We start from the raw sequence: 20,617 nt of genomic DNA on the forward strand, positions 1-20,617 counted from the left end.
CTCATCTCCAAGGGAGGAGAGCTCTGGCGGAAACGTTCTCTTGGGGATCTGGGTGTCAGGTGAGTATCGACCGGAACGATCCTCCTTTTGTCTCCCACTCTGCCTTTTGCAGACCAGATACAGGGTCTGGGAGAAGAAGGGGTTGCATCTTGGAACTGGGGTTCTCCCTGTTTTTGCCGTCACATCACAAGACTATTGTGATGACAGTTCCACTCGACACACCACCATGTGCTCGCTCGAATGTTGACAAAATCCTCAAAACGTTTATAGGGAGTGAAACAAATGGTTGATCCACCTTTTTCTTGAGATGTTTATTTACTAAGAAATGTGAGTCATTCCTAAGGATGTGTCAGTGGATTAATGGTATCTCAGTGCTTCTACAGCATAAACGGCACTGGCTTTAGATTATGAAAACATGTTACCTGCCGGCTTTAAGTGGACATGAGCAAGGCTGAGGTTACTAGAGCTATAAATCTGAATTTGTTCCAGTTTATTAAAAGAGTAAAACCATCTGCAAAACCGGTACTTTGCTTCTCACAACTAATGCTTCTATATATTGTGCTGCAAACAGAAGCCATCCTTATAACCCGAAGTGGGGGGCAGGCTGTTTTACCCATTAGGGACATGGCTTCAGTCTGGGCACTTTTGGGGGGCTGCTGTGGTGCCAGTGCCAGGTCCTTAGCCCACTGAGCCACAGGAGAAGCTCCAAGGCTGTGCATTTTAAAGATTCGAGTGGCGAAGGACATTGGAGATCTGAAACACATGTGAAAGAAAAGTGGCCAAATAAAATGAATGCTTGTTTAAATAAATGTCCTGATAATATAACTCAGCAAAAGGCAACGGACTCAGCTCCTATCTGTTTATCTAAATGTTGTATCTCTTGTGGTTTGTGGGTGCATTTGAATATGTTATGATGATGTTAGGAGAGTCTTCCAAAATAAAGATGCATGAAGAAATGAAGGGACCTTGCATGTCCCCCTAGAGAGGGAAAGGGCGGAACCCCCAAACAGAGTTGGGTGGGACTCAGGAAGAAAGGAAGACCTGGGGAAAAGAAGAGAGAGCAGCATCGGGTTGGGGAGTGCAGGGAAGAGAAGGCTCCCCTCCTCCTTGGGCCCGCCAGACTCTTCTGTGATTCCCACTCCTGGCTGTCCTTGGTTCCAGAGCTGAAGCTAGGACCCCATCCCTCTGCCCTGTCCTCGGGCACTCAGTCAATGATGCCATACGCTCTCGCTCTGTTTCTGCCAAGGCAGATGAGTGTTTTTCCAAGCACTTGAAGGAAGCCTACCAGGTGGTTCTGACTCAAGCTAAGCCCATCACTGGTGGTCTTCCTGGTACCACCCAAAGCCCTCAGGTCTTGGTTCTGAGAGATCTCTTTTCAGGCTATTTCTCTCCTTGGGTCCTTTGCTTCTCCTTTAGTCCTGGCAAAGAAATTTCCTCTGGACATATTGTGGGGGAAGAATAAGACTTTAACATCGCTGAACTTTATATTAGTAAAGTTCATTAATAATTTTAATGAACCTTAAACTTCATGATTGTGTTTTGCCTATTGGAAAAAAATAGGATGGTGGCCAAATTGATTTATAGCTAAGAGTCATCTACTCTCCTGAGTGCTTGGTATGAATTGACTTGTTTAATCCTCTTAATTACCTTATAAGTTTATTATTCTCCACACTTTACAAATGAGAACATGGAGGCAGGCGGGGGTAAAGGGACCTGCCCAAGACCATCCAGCTGGGAAATTAACCCTGCAAGTCTGGCTCCAGACCAGGGGGCTCACCTGCCGTCCCATCTTCTCTCGCACTCAGCAGGCTCCTGGCTCCAGCTCTACGGTGCTGGCTCTTTTTTTCTCACTCATCTGGATATTCTCTTGGGACTCAGACAGGTTCTTTCTGTGAGACTTTGGATGTGCCTTCTTGTGCCTGGGACTTCCCTCTCTTCTCACCCTTGACTTTTCCTAAATGAAACTAGAACCCTCACAGGGTTCTAGGGCTTCTTAGACGGAGCCCCCCCGCCCCCAGTCACTGAGATGAAAGTCCTTCTTCACACAGGCAGACCCCCTTTCCAGAACCTACCTCATCAACAGCCAGTCAGGCCTCACCGCCTCTCTCCCCACCTTGCCTTTGGTGTCTCACGGCTCAGGTTATAAGGCACCAGGAGAATTGCAGGCAGAGAACTGGAGTTGTTTTTATGAGAACATATATATCAGGTATTTTTTATTCTCAGAAGTCGTATGTTAATAACTAACAGGCTTGGGAGAAGGGGTGAGAAAAATTTTCAGTAAGTTTCCTTTTTTTTTTTTTTTTTTGTAGCACTATAGTAAGTATTCACTGAAAAAAAAAAAATCTGTGTACAGGAAGACCTGCACAGTTCAAACCCATGTTTTTTAAGGGTCAATATGGTACTTATCTGCAATCTGTGTGTATATATACATATATATATATATTTCCCTCCCCCCCCCAGTAGATTTCCTTCTAAGGTAAATGAATTTGTTCTCTGGTGATGCTTTTATTCATATATGTTTGGGGCCGGTGCTTGAGGACAGAAGCAGGGCGATGGCCCTTTGTCTCTGTGCTTATCCCAGGAAAGCTCAGCCTCTCCTCTAAATAGAAGCTGGATGCGTATTTAAAATACACGAGCTGGAAGGATGTCAACTTACTAGCTCATCTGGGGCCCTTACTTGTCCAACTCCGGCCCTGGTCCCTTCCCCATGCCCACCTGGAGTCCCATCGCCCCTCCCCACAGCCCATCACACCCTGGCACGCGCATCTGCACGAGGCTGGAGGATGGACTCGTGACCCGGGGCTTCGATCCTTTGGACATCTTCCTCCCGGGACTCTGAACACCGAGATCAGTGGAGCCACCTGGAGTTTATTTGGTTCCTTTACCTTCCTGGTGTTATTCTCTAGGGTCTCTTTTCCCCCGCATTTTGGCTTTTCTGCCAGATTCTTTCTTTCTTTCTTTCTTTCTTTCTTTCTTTCTTTCTTTCTTTCTTTCTTTCTTTCTTTCTTTCTTTCTTTCTTTCTTTCTTTCTTGTCTTTTTGTCTTTTGTTGTTGCTATTTCTTGGGCTGCTCCTGCGGCATATGGAGGTTCCCAGGCTAGGGGTCCAATCGGAGCTGTAGCCACCGGCCTACGCCAGAGCCACAGCAACGCGGGATCCGAGCCGCCTCTGCAACCTACACCACAGCTCACGGCAACGCCGGATCGTTAACCCACTGAGCAAGGGCAGGGATCCAACCCGCAACCTCATGGTTCCTAGTCGGATTCGTTAACCACTGTGCCACGACGGGAACTCTTTTTTTTTTTTTTTTTTGTCTCTTTCTTTCTTTCTTTCCTTCCTTCCTTTCTTCCTTTCTTTTCTTTCGTCTTTTTAGGGCCACACCCTCGGCATATGGAGGTTCCTAGGCTAGGGGTCTAATTGGAGCTACAGCTGCCAGCCTACACCACAACCCCAGCAACACCAGATCTGAGCCACATCTGCAACCTACACCACAGCTCACGGCCACGCCGGATCCTTAACCCACGGAGCGAGGCCAGGGATCGAACCTGCATCCTCGTAGTTCCTAGTCGGATTCATTTCCACTGATCCACGATGGGAACTCCCGGATAAGGAGATCTCGACATAACCTTTATGGAAGCGTTTAGGGAGGAGAAGCTGATAAGTATGGTCCCTCTCAATTCCACCAGCGGTCCCACTCCTCGCAGCTTTGTGGGGTGGGGGGGATTTGAACTTGGGCCAGAATGGGAGAATCCATTCCTGAGGCTCCTTCTGGCTTTCCACTTGGTGCTCCACTTCCGCAACTGCCAAGATGTTAGGCAAATCTCATGTGAAACCTTCAGCGTACTAGCCAGATAAATCCAATGCGATTCACTTATAATCAAATTCAACATAGTTTAGCTAGGTGTTCAGGAAGGAGATATTTTGCTATGAGCAGGGGCCACTGCAAAGCAGTGTGCTTTAAGGTATTTTGGGGTTGAATTTTGAGTAAGCAGAAGGGGAAGGGAAATTCAGGTAAACCCAGAAGGAGCAATGACTTAGGGGAAGGAGGAGGAACAGCGGGTAAGAGGGTGGCGGCTGCTCTTGCGGAGATGGTGGAAACAAGGTCAGACAGGCAGGCTGGGGCCCAAGTTTGGGAGCAGGGGACCCGGAGGCGGGCTGAAGGCTCTGTTGGCTCCCGAAGCATGACAACCACGGAAACTCTCCCTGCAAGTCAACACCCAAGGTCAGAAGTCACTCCTCCACCCAGCGAGCCTCTCTGGGAGAACGTTCCCCTGGAGAGCGAGCCGCCCAGATGAGACAGCCAGGCTGTCCTCCGCGATCCCTGGGCACATTCAGTGGTGCTTCTGTTCCTCTCGCTTTCAGCAGACTCCTCCGCTGCTGACGCATCCTAGAGGGGACCCCGAAGGGCAGCATGACCCACGCCAACCTGACCCTCGTCCACCCTGCGGTTTTTGTCTTACTGGGCATCCCTGGGTTGGAGGCTTATCACCTCTGGCTGTCGGTACCCCTCTGTTTCATGTACGTCACTGCCGTCCTGGGCAACAGCGTCCTGATAGCGGTCATCACCACAGAACGTCGCCTTCACGAGCCCATGTACTTCTTCCTGTCCATGCTGGCCGCCACCGACATCTTGCTGTCCACCACCACCGTCCCCAAGGCCCTAGCCATCTTCTGGTTCCATGCTCACGCCATTGCCTTCGAGGCCTGTGTCACCCAAGTTTTCTTTGTCCACACGATGTTTGTGGGGGAGTCAGCCATCCTATTAGCCATGGCCTTTGACCGCTTTGTGGCCATCTGCAACCCCTTGCATTATGCCACCGTGCTCACGTGGCCTGTGGTGGGAAGGATTGGTCTGGCCATTGTCACCCGAAGTTTCTGCATCATCTTCCCAGTCATCTTCTTGCTGAAGCGGCTGCCTTTCTGCGGGACCAACCTCATCCCCCATTCCTACTGTGAGCACATTGGCGTGGCCCGCTTGGCCTGTGCCGACATCACCGTCAACATCTGGTATGGCTTCTCGGTGCCAATCGTCATGGTCCTCTTAGATGCCATCCTCATCGCCGTGTCTTACTCCCGGATCCTCCGAGCGGTGTTTCGTTTGCCCTCCCAGGACGCCCGGCACAAGGCCCTCAGCACGTGCGGTTCCCACCTCTGCGTCATCCTCATGTTTTATGGTCCGTCCTTCTTTGCGTTACTGACCCATCGCTTTGGACGTAACGTACCTCGGCACATCCACATCCTGCTGGCCAATCTTTACGTGGTGCTGCCGCCGATGCTCAACCCCCTGGTCTACGGCGTGAAGACGAAGCAGATCCGGGAGGGGGTGGCCCGCCGGGTCTTCGGCATCAGGGTTTGGTGCTGTGCTTCCCCGCTGGGCTGATGGCTCCCCTCGGAGGCCCACTCCCAGCTGCAGGTGTGAAGCACAGAGATCTCCTAGACCGAGAAGCTTTTCCTCTCACTTCCTCTCCTCCTCTTCTTCTTCCTCCACATTTTCTCTTCTGGTTATTCTTCCGTGTCGTCATCTCCTGTTTCTTCTGTTTCCTCTTCTGGTCTCTTCTCCCGTGACAGTCTGTCCCCAGGAAGAATATCTATGTGCATACGCCTCTGATATGAACATTCGGCATCCTCAGCAGACCAGACACACCCCAGAAACACAGGGAGCTGAGCGCCACATGAAGTGAGGGAGGCAGAAATGGATGCACATAATTCTATATTTGCTATCTGAAGGGATTCCAGTCTTTTCGTCCCCAGATGTGCACTGACTGTTTGCACAAACCCCCGTAGCTCTCCACCCACTTCTGTCCTCTGGAAAACGCCTGTTCATCCGCTAAAGTTGAGTTCGAGAACCGCCTTCCCCGAGATGTCTTCTCTGGTCTTCTCGGATAATCCCAGGCTTCTATCTCTGTATGTCTATTGCATCTTGTACCCATCTCAAAATACAGGAAACGAGTTATAATGGGTTGCTTGTTTCTTTGTACCCCGCGTTGACTGTATACTTGAAAGCAGAAGATTGTGTGTCATTCGTATTGGTACCCTCGGTGTGTCCCCGAATGCGTGGAACATAATAACTGTTTGAAAAATAACAGGAGCACAATTACCTTCCTCAAGTTAGAACATGCATCTCTGTTTTGCACTAAGGTGACCAGCCGGATTAGTCCACAAACCCAGTGACTGGTGAACCAGTTTCCTACAAAGGCAGTTGTCATACATGCGGATTCCTTCCTTTTCAGAACTTTGCTGTACTTCAAAGACCAGGGAAAAGCCAAGAGTAGAAGGACACAGGGTCCTCTTCCTCTGATATCTGGCTTCTGACTATCCCCGATACTAGGAAACAGAGCACATTTTCTTCCTGGCCACGTTAGCCAAGTTAGAGTTCACGGGTTTGTTGTTGTTGTTGTCGTTTGCCTTTTAGGGCCACACCCACGGCATATGCAGCTTCCCAGGCTGGGGGTTGAATCGGAGCTGCCGTTGCCAGCCTACATCACAGCCACAGCCATGCCAGATCCGAGCTGAGTCTGCGACCTATGCCTCAGCAATGCAGGATCCTTAACCCACTGAGCGAGGCCAGGGATTGAACCCAGATCCTCATGGGTACTAGTTGGGTTTGTTTCTGAGGTGCTGCAATGGGAGGAGTTCACGGTTTTGGCCCTTGTTCTTTCATGTTTTCTCAGAAAAGGTCACGTACACTCCTTTCTTCAACCACCACCTGCCTTCGTGGGTCCCCCATCTCTCTCTCTCCATCACGGAATTCTCTTTGAAGGTTTAGACACCCGAGTCCAACTGTCAACTTGTTACCTCCTCCAGGATATAGACTCCCACGCAGGCTGGATTTCCTCCTGTCCCTGTTCCTTTTCTTGGGACACCCGTGAGGCTGATCCTGTCCATTTCACTGAGCTGGAAACCCTGGGGAGTTGCTCAGCTCCTTCCTCTCCAGCCTGCTCCCCAAGAATTGACTGCTCTTGACCACAGCGCTAAATAGTTATCTGGCTGGTATTTGGAGTTGTGTCAGGATTCGGGTCCTATCCACATTGTTTTCTAGCCGTGGGAACCTGTGAAATTTATTCAGTGTTTTTAGTGCCCCAATTTTTTTTAATCTATAAAATGGGAGAGCAATTGAACCTCATGGGGTTGTTGAGAAGATTAAGTGAAATAAACCCTGTATTCACCACTGTTATCTTCAGCGCATCGCATCTGAGAAATATTTCATTACTGCTATTAGTATTGTTAGTTTTTTTCCACATTGTCCCTTATCCATTACTTAGACCCCTTATCATCTTTTCACCTCAGATATGGCACGAGCTGCTTAATTAATTTCATGTTTTAAGTCTTTTACACCATAACCTAAATTATACATTAACCCTCCACATTAAGCATTCTCAAAGGCAGGGCCAATCCTACTTCTTTTCGTCAAGTATCTTCAAGCCGTCTTTGTTTGGGTTTTCCACAGAGTATTCCATAGCAACAATGACACATATCATCATGGAGGTTTAAAAGTTCCAGAGTCGAAGAAGCATGACAAATGCTGACACCACGAGTCACGTCGATGGCCATCCAAGAGAAGACGAGAATTTGCAACATTTCCCACACTTAGGTGACCGGAGATATTTGTATCTGTGCTTACGTAGCTTCTTGATAGCACATCCATTTACAGCTGTAAAATAGCCTCGTGTTCCATCAGCCGCAGTTTGGAAATCACAGGACCGCAGAGCAATATCTAACCTATTGATGTCATGATCTGGTCCTGCTTTGCTTTTCTATCACTATCTCGAAACACGCCACCCCATAGTCGTGACTACATAATAAAATAATGTTGCTGACAATAATAACTGCAACACTAGCTAGTGTTCAGTAAGAGGTCACTCTGCGTTAGGAAGAGTGTTAAGCGCTCTGCTGCACTAGAGCATTTAATGCTCATACAACCTCATGAAATAGCACGGTTGCTCTCTCTGTTTATACACAGGCCACCCAACGCTCAGCTGGGATAAGTAATCAAGACCCTCTGGCCGGCAAATGGTTGTGTCCTGAGGCCAACTCTTCTTTTATTTTTCATTTTTAAAAAATTTATTTTAATTAGAGTTGATTCACGATGTTTTGTCAATTTCTGCTGTGCAGCAGAATGACCCATTTATACATATATATATATATGTATATACACTCTCTTTCTCATACTATTTCCCATCATGTTCCATCACGAGGATTGGATATAGTTCCCTGTGCTATCCAGCGGGGCCTCATTGCTTATCACCCCAAATTCAGTAGTTTGCATCTAACCCCAAACTCCCGGTGCATCCCACTCCTTCCCTCCCCCTTGGCAACCATAAGTTTATTCTCTATGTCCTTGAGTGTGTTTCTATTGTATATACAGGTTCATTTGTGCCGTATTTTAGACTCTGCACATGAGTGATAGCGTATAGTCTTCGTCTTTCTCTGTCAGGATGAGACTTTCTAGTTCCAGCCTCAACTCCTCTTTGACGTCTTTGCCAGGTCCCCTCCGTCCGAGGGGACCACCTTGTCTTCTGGGCCTCACAGCAACGGTATTTATGGTTTCAGCTAAATAGTCATGACTCTGGGAAACCACTTGAGCTGTCAGAGGGCAGAGACTGTGTCTTAGTCACCCGTATAGTTCCAGCGTCTGGCACAGGGTTTAAAATGTTGGTGAGGTGGTTGACCTCTGGACCCTTCACTGATGATATTATCTAATTTTATGACGGAAAGCATTTGGGGACAGACAGACAGACAGACACACCACCCAGCTCTTTCTGACTTACTATTTCTTCTCTATTGCTCAAGTTTCTACGTACTGTGAGGTCCAGCAAGCATAGTCAGGGCTTAATGTTCTGTGTCTGAGCAGCAGCAGCTAATGCCCCCTGCCCACTCTGTGTCCCTATGTTGGCCAGAGATAGAGCATCATTAGCAGCTGCTGTTTGTACAGACTGCTGCCGGGAGGGCACAGATTGCCCACGCTCTCTGGTTCCTGGGTCAGAGATCTCTGGAGACTAGGCCTGCTGGGGTCTGTTTCTGGGCAATTAGGTGAGATGCCCCCTAAAGACTGACGAAGGCAGAAGCTCCCTCCTCCCCAAGGGAGTCCTGCAGACCAGGCACACAGGCTGCCCTGTTTCACTCTTCATTCTGCCTCTGGTACCTTCCTTCACGTGTTCAGGAAGGACTTTCTCTGGAACTGGGTAAGTTTCTGGGAAGGAATAAACGTTTGGTTCCTGGGTTTTTAGTTTTTTCTGGAATAAACCCAATAAACTGCGGATTAAGACACGATCCTGTCGAGTCCTCTGTGAAAAGGAGTAAAAGTACACACTCTCCAGGGGGGCATCACAGTGTCTTGAGCGGCTGCACACGTTTTTGCTCTTCTGGGCTGGGACTATGGCTCATCTTTTCCCCAGAATATTAAAGGGATTTAAAAACATCGAAACACTGAAAAGCAGGCATAGGAGTTCCCGTCATGCTGAGGGGTAACGAACCCAACTAGGATCTATGAGGACACGGGTTCCATCCTTGGCCTGCTCTGTGGATTAAGGTCTGGCATTGCCGTGGGCTGTGGTGTAGGTCGCAGATGCGGATCGGATCTCCGATTCAACCCCGACTGGAAACTTTCATATGCGGTGGGTGTGGCCCTAAAAAGACACCCCCCCCCAAAAAAAAACAAAAAGGAAAAGAAAAGTAGCTACGGTAAAATCCACAACTTAGTTTAAGTTAAAATATACTATTTATATGAAAATTAGAAAGTACTATAATTTTACTGGCTTTGCTGGAAGAACTCATAAATACTATTTTCAAAATAAAATTATGGAAACATTTAACCATTAAAATCATGTCCAACATGTAGAGGTGGCCTTTAAAACACAGATTTGAGCCGCATGGTTCCACTTCTATGCAGATGTTTTTCCTTTGTAACTACTGTGGCAGTCTACCATCCCTGGTTGGTTTAATCCACGGAGGCAGGACCACCAATAAAGTTATACACAGATTTTCTGCTATCTGGAGGTGGGCGCCCCAACCCCTGCCTTGTTCAAGGCTCATTGATACACAGGGCCTCCTATTTCTCCTTTTGCCTTGAGTCCCAGTGTTGGGTCAGTACAGCACTGTCGATCCTGCCTTTATTTAAAATTTTGATATTTTGTCCATCATGATAGTTGCAGAATTTTTATTTTAAAAGGATTCTATGAAAATATTGTTTGTCTTGCTTACTGAGTTTTTTGGTACCTTTTTTTTTTTTTTTTTTTGGTCTTTTTAGGGCTGCACCAGTGGCATATGGAGGTTCCCAGGCTAGGGGTTGAACTGGAGCTGGAGCTGCCGGCTTACACCACAGCCACAACCACACAGGATCTGAGTCAGCCCTATACCGCAGCTCCCCGCAAGGCCGGATCCTTTACTCACTGGGTGGGGCCAGGGATCAAACCCGTGTCTTCATGGATCCTAGATGGGTTCGTTACCGCTGAGCCATGATGGGAACTCCGTTCGGTCCTTTTAAGTGTACCCAAAAGGCAAGTGCCTCCACTCGTCTCACCTTAACCTTGGCCTGAGAGCCACACCTGGAAGATAGAGCGGAGCGTCAGAGAGAAATGGAAACCCGGACGATGAGTCTTGCATCTTTAGATAATTCTTCCCACCCTGGAAACATATTTTCAGTTTCAGAAACAAAGACCTTTCCCTTTGTGCTCAAGTCAAATTAGGGTTGGATTTTCTGTTACTTATAACGTGTCATAACACACACATAGAAAGAAATTATCTTATGTATTTTTAATCTTGAATTTGCTTTTTCACTTAACCATACGCCATGGTTAAGACACTTTTTTTTTTTTTTTGGCTGCACCTGTGGCATGCAGAAGTTCCTAGGCCATGGGTTGAACCCATGCCACTGAGCCACAGCAGTGACAAAGCCACCAGGGAACTCCATTACTCCTTGAAAAAAAATGGAAACAAGACGTTCCATTGTAATATATGTACCATAATTTATTTATTTACAGATATGGAAGTTGTGGTCATTTCTTTTGCTATTTCAACAGTGTAGCGATGAATATTCTTACAGATGTATCTATATGCTTTCACGTGGTGCCATCAGCACTGGGAGCTAATTGTTTATTTTTACGTTTTCCAATTGATAAGAAAACTACCATATTTTATTTAGTATGATACTGATGTTCACTTCTTTATATTTTGTTCACACATATATTGGCCATTTATTTTCCTTGTGTGATTTGCCTATTTTGATTCTTGGCACAGTTTGTAATTTTCCTTATTCACTTATACCAACTTTTAGGATTTAAGGATATTAACCTTTAGTCGATTACATGCTTTGTAATTTTTTCTCCTAGGATTTTTCTTTATCCTTGACTACATTACATCATTCAACTGTTACTGCTTATGAAGTAGGGTTTTCTTATCTCAGGAAGCGCTTTCCAACTCCCCAAATAGTTTCCTGTGTTTTCTCCTAAGACCCTCAATTTACGTTTTAATATTTTTGAAATTAAAAAAATACATCTTCAATTTATCTGGAGTTTCTATTTTTTACTGAGTGAAGTGGGAACTGATTTTATTATCTGACAACGATAACGTATCCCAATATCCCAAGGCCATTGCTTGAGCAGGGCTTCCTTTCCCCCCTAAACTGAAATGCTGCTTTGTTACATTTTAAATTTCAAATATAGTAGTTTCTATTAATTTGTACTGATTCACTGAATACCTAGGGTTTATTTAGTGTTTCTATGCCACGCACTATATTAGGTAGTTTATAGAATATTTGATTTAAACCTTGTAAAATAAACACGAATAGTTCATTTTCACAGATGAGGCTAAAATTTTATGTTGTGAAAAACTTGCTTATTGTCAATAATCAGAAAGTTGGAAAACCAGAAGTCGAACCTGAGGAAGGCTTCCCAGATGATAAATACTGAACTTATGAATTGAAATGTTAATAGGAGTTTAACACACATTAAAGATGGAAAAGTGTGGTCCAGATTAAGAGAAAAGCTTGAGCAAAGTCATGAAGGTCGGAAAACTCAAATTTTGTGTGGAGAATGAGTTGTAGTCTAATTTTACTTTGTTAGCGTGCCTAACGGGGATTAGAGCTAGAGAAGAAAGCATGCCCTCTGCATCCTTGAGAAATTTGGACTTTATCTTGTACACAATAGATCATTATATAAGACTTGTAAGAAGATGCACAGAAAGATTTGTTTGTTTTGTTTTGAGCATAACGCCTCGGTTGCCACACACCGATGACTGTGGAGAGGTTGAGGATGGGAAGCTGGGAGAGGAGGAGACCCGATTAGCTGTGTGAAGCTATTGCAACAGAGCAGGTGAAGGATGGTCAAAGCCTGAGTAGGACCATGTAAGTGAGAATGGGGAGTTATGTCAGGAGTCTAGACATTGCTGTGTTGCGATCAGGAACCTATGTCAGTATTTATGTTTGCAATGCTAGCGCAGGATGTCAGAGCATAACATACATACTCTAGGTCAAGGCATGCGTGATTGACTCATTCTCTAATGTTCAACTTTTAGCGAAACTTATAGTTGGTTCTTCTCGCCGACTCCCAGTTTCTATCGTCTTCATAGAGAGATTCCAAAACAGGCATCATGTTTGGGGCTAACCTCACCATCTTCCACCCCACCGTGTTCATCCTACTTGGCATCCCGGGACTGGAGATCTACCACACCTGGCTTTCCATCCCCTTCTGCCTCATGTACATCGTCGCAGTCCTGGGAATTGGAGCCCTCATCCTTGTTGTCCTCAGTGAAAGCACCCCTCATGAACCCATGCGTGTCTTCCTGTCTATGCTGGCGGGCACCGACAACCTGCTGTCCACCACCACCGTGCCCAAGGCCCTGGCTATCTTCTGGTTCCATGCTGGGGAAATCGCCTTTGATGCCTGCATCACTCAGATGTTTTTCATCCACGTTGCCTTTGTGGCTGAGTCGGGAATCCTGCTGGCCATGGCATTTGACCGCTACGTGGCCATCTGTGCCCCGTTGAGATACACAGTCATCTTAACTCCTTCCACAATCGTGAAACTGACCCTGGCCATCTGGGGACGGGGTATTGGGACCATTTTCCCTATCATATTCCTGCTGAAGAGGCTGCCATACTGTCGGACCAATATCATCCCCCACTCGTACTGTGAGCACATCGGGGTGGCCAGATTGGCCTGTGCTGACATCACTGTCAATATCTGGTATGGCTTCTCGGTGCCAATGGCCTCCGTCTTGGTAGATGTGGCATTCATTGCTGTTTCCTACACTTTGATCCTCCAGGCCGTGTTCAGACTTCCTTCCCAGGATGCTCGGCACAAAGCTCTCAACACCTGTGGTTCCCACATTGGCGTCATTCTCCTCTTTTTCATCACGTCTTTTTTTACTTTCCTGACCCATCGCTTTGGCAAGAATATCCCCCATCATATTCACATCCTTCTGGCCAATCTCTATGTGTTAATTCCCCCCATGCTTAATCCCATCATCTATGGAGCCAAGACCAAGCAAATCAGAGATAGTCTGGCTCGCATGTTATCTCGTGTGGGGATGTCTTGAGAAAGCTCATAGTTCCTTCATAGTTTGCAGGCTTTCAAAGCCGCAGGAAAAAAGAGAACTCACCAACCAAGCTTCCAAGTTTAGGCACTAGAGTGTATTGCTGCAGAAAGCACACGGCCTTTGGAATAAGATGTATCTGCATTCAAATCCTGATCCCTTACTTTCAGATGCTTGACCTTGGGCAGCTTCCTATCTTCTGGAAATTTAGTTCTAACCCATAAAGTGGAACCAGTTGTACCTCTGCTCTCAGAGCTTTGTAACCAAATTAAATCTGTAAACAACTTGGGACATCGCTTAGCATTTAGTGGACTCTCAGTGTTAGCTGTCATTCTAACCCGAAGTTTCTCCCCTGAGGAAGATGTTTCAGATTTGATGTCTATGAGATTCCAGTGTTTTCAAGGGCTCCTCTCCCTTCAAAGGCCATCGTCACCTCCAACACCGTTGTCATCAAACAACAATTTTGCCACACAAACCAAATTAGGTAATGCATATAAAAGAGTGCTTTTTAAAACTAAGCTATTGAAAAAGACTAAAAGGGACATTGATTACATTTTATAGGTAAGGAACTATCGCCATGATTGTATTAAAAGAGATATCTTGACTCACACAACAAGTGGAACAAGTGACACAGGCATTGCCCTGAGAGAGCTGATTGTCTGAGATGGACACATGAACAAAGACTAAGTTATGGGATCACACAGATGACAGAAAATATGCTGCAGCACACAGATACTCGAATGTTAAAAAGATAGAGCAAGCTACTAAATACCCTATGATTTTATGTCCTCTTCTCTCTCTATACACAGATTTTTTTTTTTTTTTTACTTAACTAGAGAGAGTCATGCGGCTTCAAATTCCATTTCTAAATTAAAATGAGTTCTAAATGGCTATCTCCAGACTAGACTTTTCTCTTGAGATCCATGTTCATATATTCAACTATTTCTTGACATCTCTAGTGATCGGTCCGGTAGGCATCTCAAAATAAACACGACTGTGTCACGATAGCTTCAGTTCTACTTAATTTCAATCCACTAACGACACAAATTCATTCCTGTCGCATTTAAAGTGCAGCATGTGTTGACAGGATCTGTCTGCCACGTGGGGACTCAGGGATGCTAGATCCCGTCGTCTTGTGAAGTTGTCCCAACCATGCGCTTCTCAGAGTGGCCAATGCAGGGAAAGAGAGGGAGGGTGAAGCCCTCCGGGGAGGAACCGCCTTGGTCTCGAACTCACTCGTCGCTTTTGCTCACACGTTCATTGTTGAAGATGTGGCCTCCGCAAGGCCCCAATTCAAGTGCAAGGGGAGGTGAGGCATGTAGGCGTGTTCGTGGGTTCGCAGTGAGTACGATTTGTCTCTGCCACCCTCTGTGCTCTTGACGGCTTAATATTTCTTTTTTCTCTTCTTCCCTCCAAGAGAACACACTCAAGTCCTCTCCATGGGACAGAACCCCAAAGTCCCATCCAGGTACTTCCCCAGCTCCAGTGTAGGCACTTTAATTAACTGACAGCATTTAAGGGAACTTTTGCTTGATGCTCTTAAAAATCATGTCTTACTCTTGGGTGTTTAGAAACAGGTCATTTTTCCATTTCTGGAAGGCTCTGAGTTTTTTTTTAAAACCCTCTGTGGGAGGCAGAATATGCCGTCTGAATATATCTCCATCCTAATCCCTAGATCCTGTGTGTTAGAATACATGGCAAAGGGGAATTAAGGTTGCAGATGGAATTAAGATTGTGAACGAGCAGATATGTGGATTATGTGAGTGAGGTCCCTGCAATAACAAGGGTTTTTATACGTGAAAGAGGGAGGCAGGAATGCGAAGGGTGAGAGTGAAAGAAAATCATCAGAAAGACAAATAATGTATAGAACATTCACTTGTGGAATCTAACCCCCCCCCACCCAAGCTCACAGAAAAGGAAGAATGGTCGTTACCAGGGGCTGGGGGGACTGTGGGGGAAGTGAAAATATGCTGGTCCAAGGGTGCAAATTTCCAGTCCTAAGACAATTAAGTTCTGGGGATCTAATGTTCAGTGATGATGATGGCAGCTAAAAATACTGTATTATCCTGAAAGTTGAAAGTTGCTTAGCGAGTAGATTTAACTCTTCACATCCCCCCCAAAGAGAAGATAATTATGTGATATGATGGAGATGTTACAAGGCCGCGTGTCATCATTTTGAAATATACAAGCGCATCAAATCAATACACCAAACACCTAAAACTCAGCATGTCACCTGTCAGTTATGTCTTAGATCTGGGGGAAAAACACGTGGAGGAGAGAAATCAGTAGTCATTCAACCTACAATGTTATTTTTTTTTTCTCTGTGTGAATATCAAGTAATTATGTTGGGTTTAATAAATGAAAATTAGTCTTATTTTGTTTTTCTTTTTCGGCTGCCTCGTGTCACGTGGAATTCCCGGGCCAGGGATCAGATCTGAGCCTACACCATGGCTGCAGCAATGCTGGATCCTTTAACCCGCTGTGTGGGGCGCGGGATCAAACCTGCGTCCTGGCGCTGCAGAGATGTCACCGATCCCATTGCACCACAGCGGGAATCCTGGGTTAGACTGATCTTCATAATTTTTGAACCATGAGAAGCAAATTTAACCTATAGGATTTAATGAGGATGAGATGAAGCTGTGTTTGGGGCCATTTTCAAGCCTCCAAATACTCTATATAGGGCACTGCAGTTATTCTTATGCCCCCTCCAGGTGAATACATGGGTGCGACTGGGTTAATCTGGAGCCCTCTTCGTGATAACGTCTCTCTCTCCTGCATGTTGGATCTGAAATTGCTGACCCCTGAGGGAAGAGTCAGCCTGACCTGTTGGAAAAGAAGGCAGCTTCTCTTCTCATGCTGTCTCCAAACCCAGCCCTCAAATCTGCGCATCCCAGGTGAAGGGCGGGTTACCTGTAGCTCTGCTGTGGGTTTTCTGCCTTCATGTCCTGCCCTGCATTAAACCGCTCAGGCTGGTACCTCGTGGTTCCTAGCACTGCTCACAGCCATCCCGGGTCTGTCTTCCAAGGAGCTGATGCCCACGCGTGGATTCGTCCACCAGCTTCTTGAAGGCTGTCCTCAGTGCATGATCCAGAACCTTCTATTTTACTCTTAAAATACATTGGAAAAGACGCTAAATCTACGCTCCTCTGAATCCTTCACACAGAATTTGTTAGGTAGTGGGGACTGCAGAGGTCCTGTGCTAAACATACTGTTTTTTGTTTTTTCTTATTTCTTTAAAAGACTTCATTTTTCAAAGCATTTTTGGTTTAAGGCATAAGTGGGTGAAAATGGCAGAAGGTTTGTAAATACCCCTTGCCCCCATATACGTAATGAACTACCCCAGTATCCATATTCTACACCACGATGGGGAATCTGATGCTGCACATTCTATGAGCGTTTTTTGTTTGTTTTGTTTTGATGGGCCAACCAAAGGGTTGGAACTTTTCATTTTTATTTATTTATTTTTTAAAGATTTTTATTTTTCTATCATAGTTGATTTATGATGTTCTATCAGTTTCTGCTGTACAGCAAAGTGACCCAGTCTCTCTCTCTCTCTCTCTCTCTCTCACACACACACACACACACACACACATTCTTTTTCTCACATTGTCGTCCATCATGTTCCATCACAAGTGACTAGATATGGTTCCCTGTGCTCTACAGCAGGATCTCATTGCTTATGCATTCCGAATGTAATAGTTTGCATCGATTAACCCCAAACTCCCAGTCCATCCCATTCCCTCCCTCTTCCCCTTGGCAACTACAAGGCTGTTCCCCAAGTCCATGAGTTTGTTTCTTTTCTGTAGATAGTTCATTTGTGCTGTTTACATTCTATGAGTTTTGACAAAAGTATAATACCACCTGTTCACCACCGTGGTTTGATACGCAATAGCTGTTTGGCAGCCCTAAAAAGCCTCAGTTCTCTGCTAGTTCGTCCCTCCCTCTTATCACATGCTCTTTTGTCCACAGTTTCACTCGCGCGATAAAACCAGTAAACATTCATTTAGACGCCACCAAAAAGGCTCTTGGGGCCATTTGTCCAGGCTTTGACTTTTATCGCAAAAATTTAAAAATTACCTCTCTATGGGCTGTGCGTATTTTCTCCCATTATCTTTCAATTTTATCAACCTCCTAATGACACATGGAAATAGTGAATGCTCCCGGTGTACAAATGAGAAAAACAGCAGGGAGTTTAGGTAAGTTGCCAAAGACTGTGTTCTGTCTCCTGGGATGCAGTTGACCAAAACAGAACACAGGTTGTAAGCAAAACTGGAACTTACGTTCTCATCAGACTGAAGACTTAAAAGCCAGACTGCAGGAAGGGCAAGGATATTAAACCACGGGGAGGTTGGGAACGAGCCTCCTCCATCTGTCATCTCTATTATATCTGTGTGAAAAAAAAGCCTGAAACGAATATAATTTGGTAAACAACTATACTTCAATTAAAAAAAGAAATTCACAACAAAGAGATGCAGATAGGTCTACACTCTGTTGGGATCGTCTTTATCCACTCCTCAAGGAAGGTCATATTATATTAAACTCCAAAACGAAGAGATTGTGGGGCAGATGGTCTCATTACTTTTATTCCAAAAAGCTTCTTGGTTCCAGTACAAATGGAGTCCACAGAATGTGAAGGAGGACAGCCTTTGTCAAGCTGTAAAAGAGTTTATTACATTCTTGCCACACATAATGATTTTTTACTCCACTGATTGAAGATCTGCTGCTTTGACTGTTAGACAGGAATTTGGCTACATTTTAAAAAACAACCACTTAATTCACATACTGTAAATTTAAAGGGGACAATTCAATGGTTTTTCATATAGTCATAGAGTTATGCAACTACCACTCACCAATTCTAGAACATTTTTATCATTGCAAGAAGGGATCTGTTACCCATTCGCAGTCATTGTCACTCCCCATGCCCAACGTCCCAGCCTCTGACAAACACTGTCTGCTTTCTGTCTCTATGGATTTGCCTATTATGCACCTTTCATGTATATGGAAATATACAATATATGACCTTTATGTCTGGCTTCTTTAAGTAGCATAATGTTTTAATGGTTCGTCCATGCTGTAGCAGGTGTTGGTAGTGTCAGTGATTCATTCCTTTTTGTTGCCTAAAAATATTTAAAATATGGATAGACCTTATTTTTTTAAATCTAGTCATCAGCTGATGGACATCTGAGTTATTTCCACACTTGCAACTTTTAAATGTAAAATTTTTTCCCATTGAAAGCCATGTATGTAGTTCTGCGTAGGCAGGAATTACCTCTTATATTTATTTTCATTTATAATTTTTTTTTATTTCAAGAGACGTGAATTTTTGTTCATGTGTTAGCTAACACATTATATTTCCTAATGAAAGGGGAAGATCAAATTCACACCTGTATTTGTTGGGCTTTAAAACCTGTGCTCTTTTGCAGCACAGCACATCTTTAAGGTGGTGTCACTTCTGGAACACCTTCTCATGTAACCCAAGCACCCTCCGGAAGCCCACTCTGAGCTCATGGGCCCTCAGAGCATACACCATGGGGTTAAGGGCTGGGGGAATGACAATGTTAAGCACGTTGAGAAGGACAGGGAAGATGGGAACGGCTTTTCCGGCCAGCTGGGCTATGGACACTACAACAATGGTTGTGTAGAAAAAGAAGATGAGGATGAGATGAGAGCTGCAGGTGCTCAGAGCCTTGACTATTGCCTCAGCAGAGTTCAGCCTCAGCACAGAGCGAAAGATCAGAACGTAGGAAATAAAGACCAGAGCCATGTCACTTCCCCCAATGACCCACGCCAAAGCCAGCTGATAAAACCTATTGATGGTGATGTCATCGCAGGCCAAGCCAGTGACCCCCGGGTTTGAGCACATGCAGTGCTCGATTTCGTTCTTGGAGCAGTAGCATCTCTGGGCAGCCAGTACAGGCACTGGGACGGTTAGCAGGACGTTCCTAAGCACCATGAACACCACGGCTTTGACCACAAAAACTCCAGTGACTACGGAGGGGTACCGGAGTGGGTGGCAGATGGCTACATATCGATCCACAGCCATGCAGAGGAAGACGCCTGACTCCATGCTAATAAAACAGTGGACAGCGTAGATCTGAGCAAAACACTCAGGGAGGCTAATGGCCTTGGCATCAAACCAGAAGATGGCCAGAATTCTGGGCATGATGGTCGTAGCCAAGCCAATGTCCACTACAGCCAGGACACTAAGCAATTGGAACATGGGCTGGTGCAGGTTAAGCTCATGGTGGATGGTGATCACGATGAGGAGATTGGCACCGAGGGCTAAGAGGTAGAGCAGAGCCAGCGGCAGGGAGAGCCAGTGCTGCCACTCGTGAATGCCCGGGAGCCCCAGCAGGACGAACTCGGACACCTGAAACCCTGAGCTATTGGTAGCACTCTGGGAGGTATGCACATCTCGAGGCATCTTAATCCTTAGTGTCTGTCTGTAGATACAGGGAAATGAGAAGGAATCTTGGTTAAGTTTTCAGCTGAGATTCAGATTTACTTTAAAGATGCCCTGTTGACTCACATGTCCATTGATCATGATATTTCCCAGATCTCTTTTGTGTCTGGAAAATTTTCAGAAAGAGCAACTGAGATGGACGAAAGAGGCCCTCAAAGGAAGATTACAGCAGAACCATAGAGTCAGAGAGGAGTCAGTTATTCGCTTCATGTCATTCAACGATGGTTTTTTACTTGGAGCAGGAGGATATCGGACACAAAGCAGGGGACACAATCATTGTGAGAGGTCTGATTTCTCAGGAGGTAAGTACGAAAGACAGAATAGAGTCTTTAAATATTAGTATTTAAATATTTAATTTAAATATTAAATTTAATATAAATATTATGTTAATATAAATATATAAATAGAATATAAAATTATTTTATTATAAAATAATATTAAATTAAAATAGTAAAATATTAACTATTTAAATATTAAATATCACATTTAATTGGGATCTTATGAAATATGAATATTAATTTATAAAATTGACATCTTAAAAATTTTTTCTTTATTATTCAGTAATTCTTTGCATCTCTTTTTTTACTTAAATTTTTTTTAATACCTGTCACTAAAGGTATTATTT

The 20,617-nt window shown here is 45.1% G+C and overlaps 3 protein-coding genes across 3 annotated transcripts; 2 read left to right on the plus strand and 1 right to left on the minus strand.

Moving 5' to 3' along the window:
• LOC100514118 (olfactory receptor 52B2) lies at positions 3,585-6,371 on the plus strand. Its single transcript, XM_003129433.4, has one exon. It carries the CDS (start codon positions 4,411-4,413, stop codon positions 5,377-5,379), a length of 969 nt encoding a protein of 322 aa, XP_003129481.2. The 5' UTR covers positions 3,585-4,410; the 3' UTR covers positions 5,380-6,371.
• LOC100625494 (olfactory receptor 52B2-like) lies at positions 12,516-14,086 on the plus strand. Its single transcript, XM_021062353.1, has one exon. It carries the CDS (start codon positions 12,585-12,587, stop codon positions 13,530-13,532), a length of 948 nt encoding a protein of 315 aa, XP_020918012.1. The 5' UTR covers positions 12,516-12,584; the 3' UTR covers positions 13,533-14,086.
• LOC100625603 (olfactory receptor 688-like) lies at positions 18,976-20,093 on the minus strand. Its single transcript, XM_021102645.1, has one exon. The coding sequence runs from the start codon at positions 19,951-19,953 to the stop codon at positions 18,976-18,978; it is 978 nt and encodes a 325-aa protein (XP_020958304.1). The 5' UTR covers positions 19,954-20,093.

The sequence above is a fragment of the Sus scrofa genome, chromosome 9 (assembly GCF_000003025.6).
Source record: "Sus scrofa isolate TJ Tabasco breed Duroc chromosome 9, Sscrofa11.1, whole genome shotgun sequence".
NCBI lineage: Eukaryota > Metazoa > Chordata > Mammalia > Artiodactyla > Suidae > Sus > Sus scrofa.

Excerpts from the sequence above, each read along its gene's own strand:
- LOC100625494 (XM_021062353.1), top strand. The coding sequence starts at position 12,585 with ATGTTTGGGGCTAACCTCACCATCTTCCACCCCACCGTGTTCATCCTA.
- LOC100625603 (XM_021102645.1), bottom strand. The coding sequence starts at position 19,953 with ATGCCTCGAGATGTGCATACCTCCCAGAGTGCTACCAATAGCTCAGGG.
- LOC100514118 (XM_003129433.4), top strand. The coding sequence starts at position 4,411 with ATGACCCACGCCAACCTGACCCTCGTCCACCCTGCGGTTTTTGTCTTA.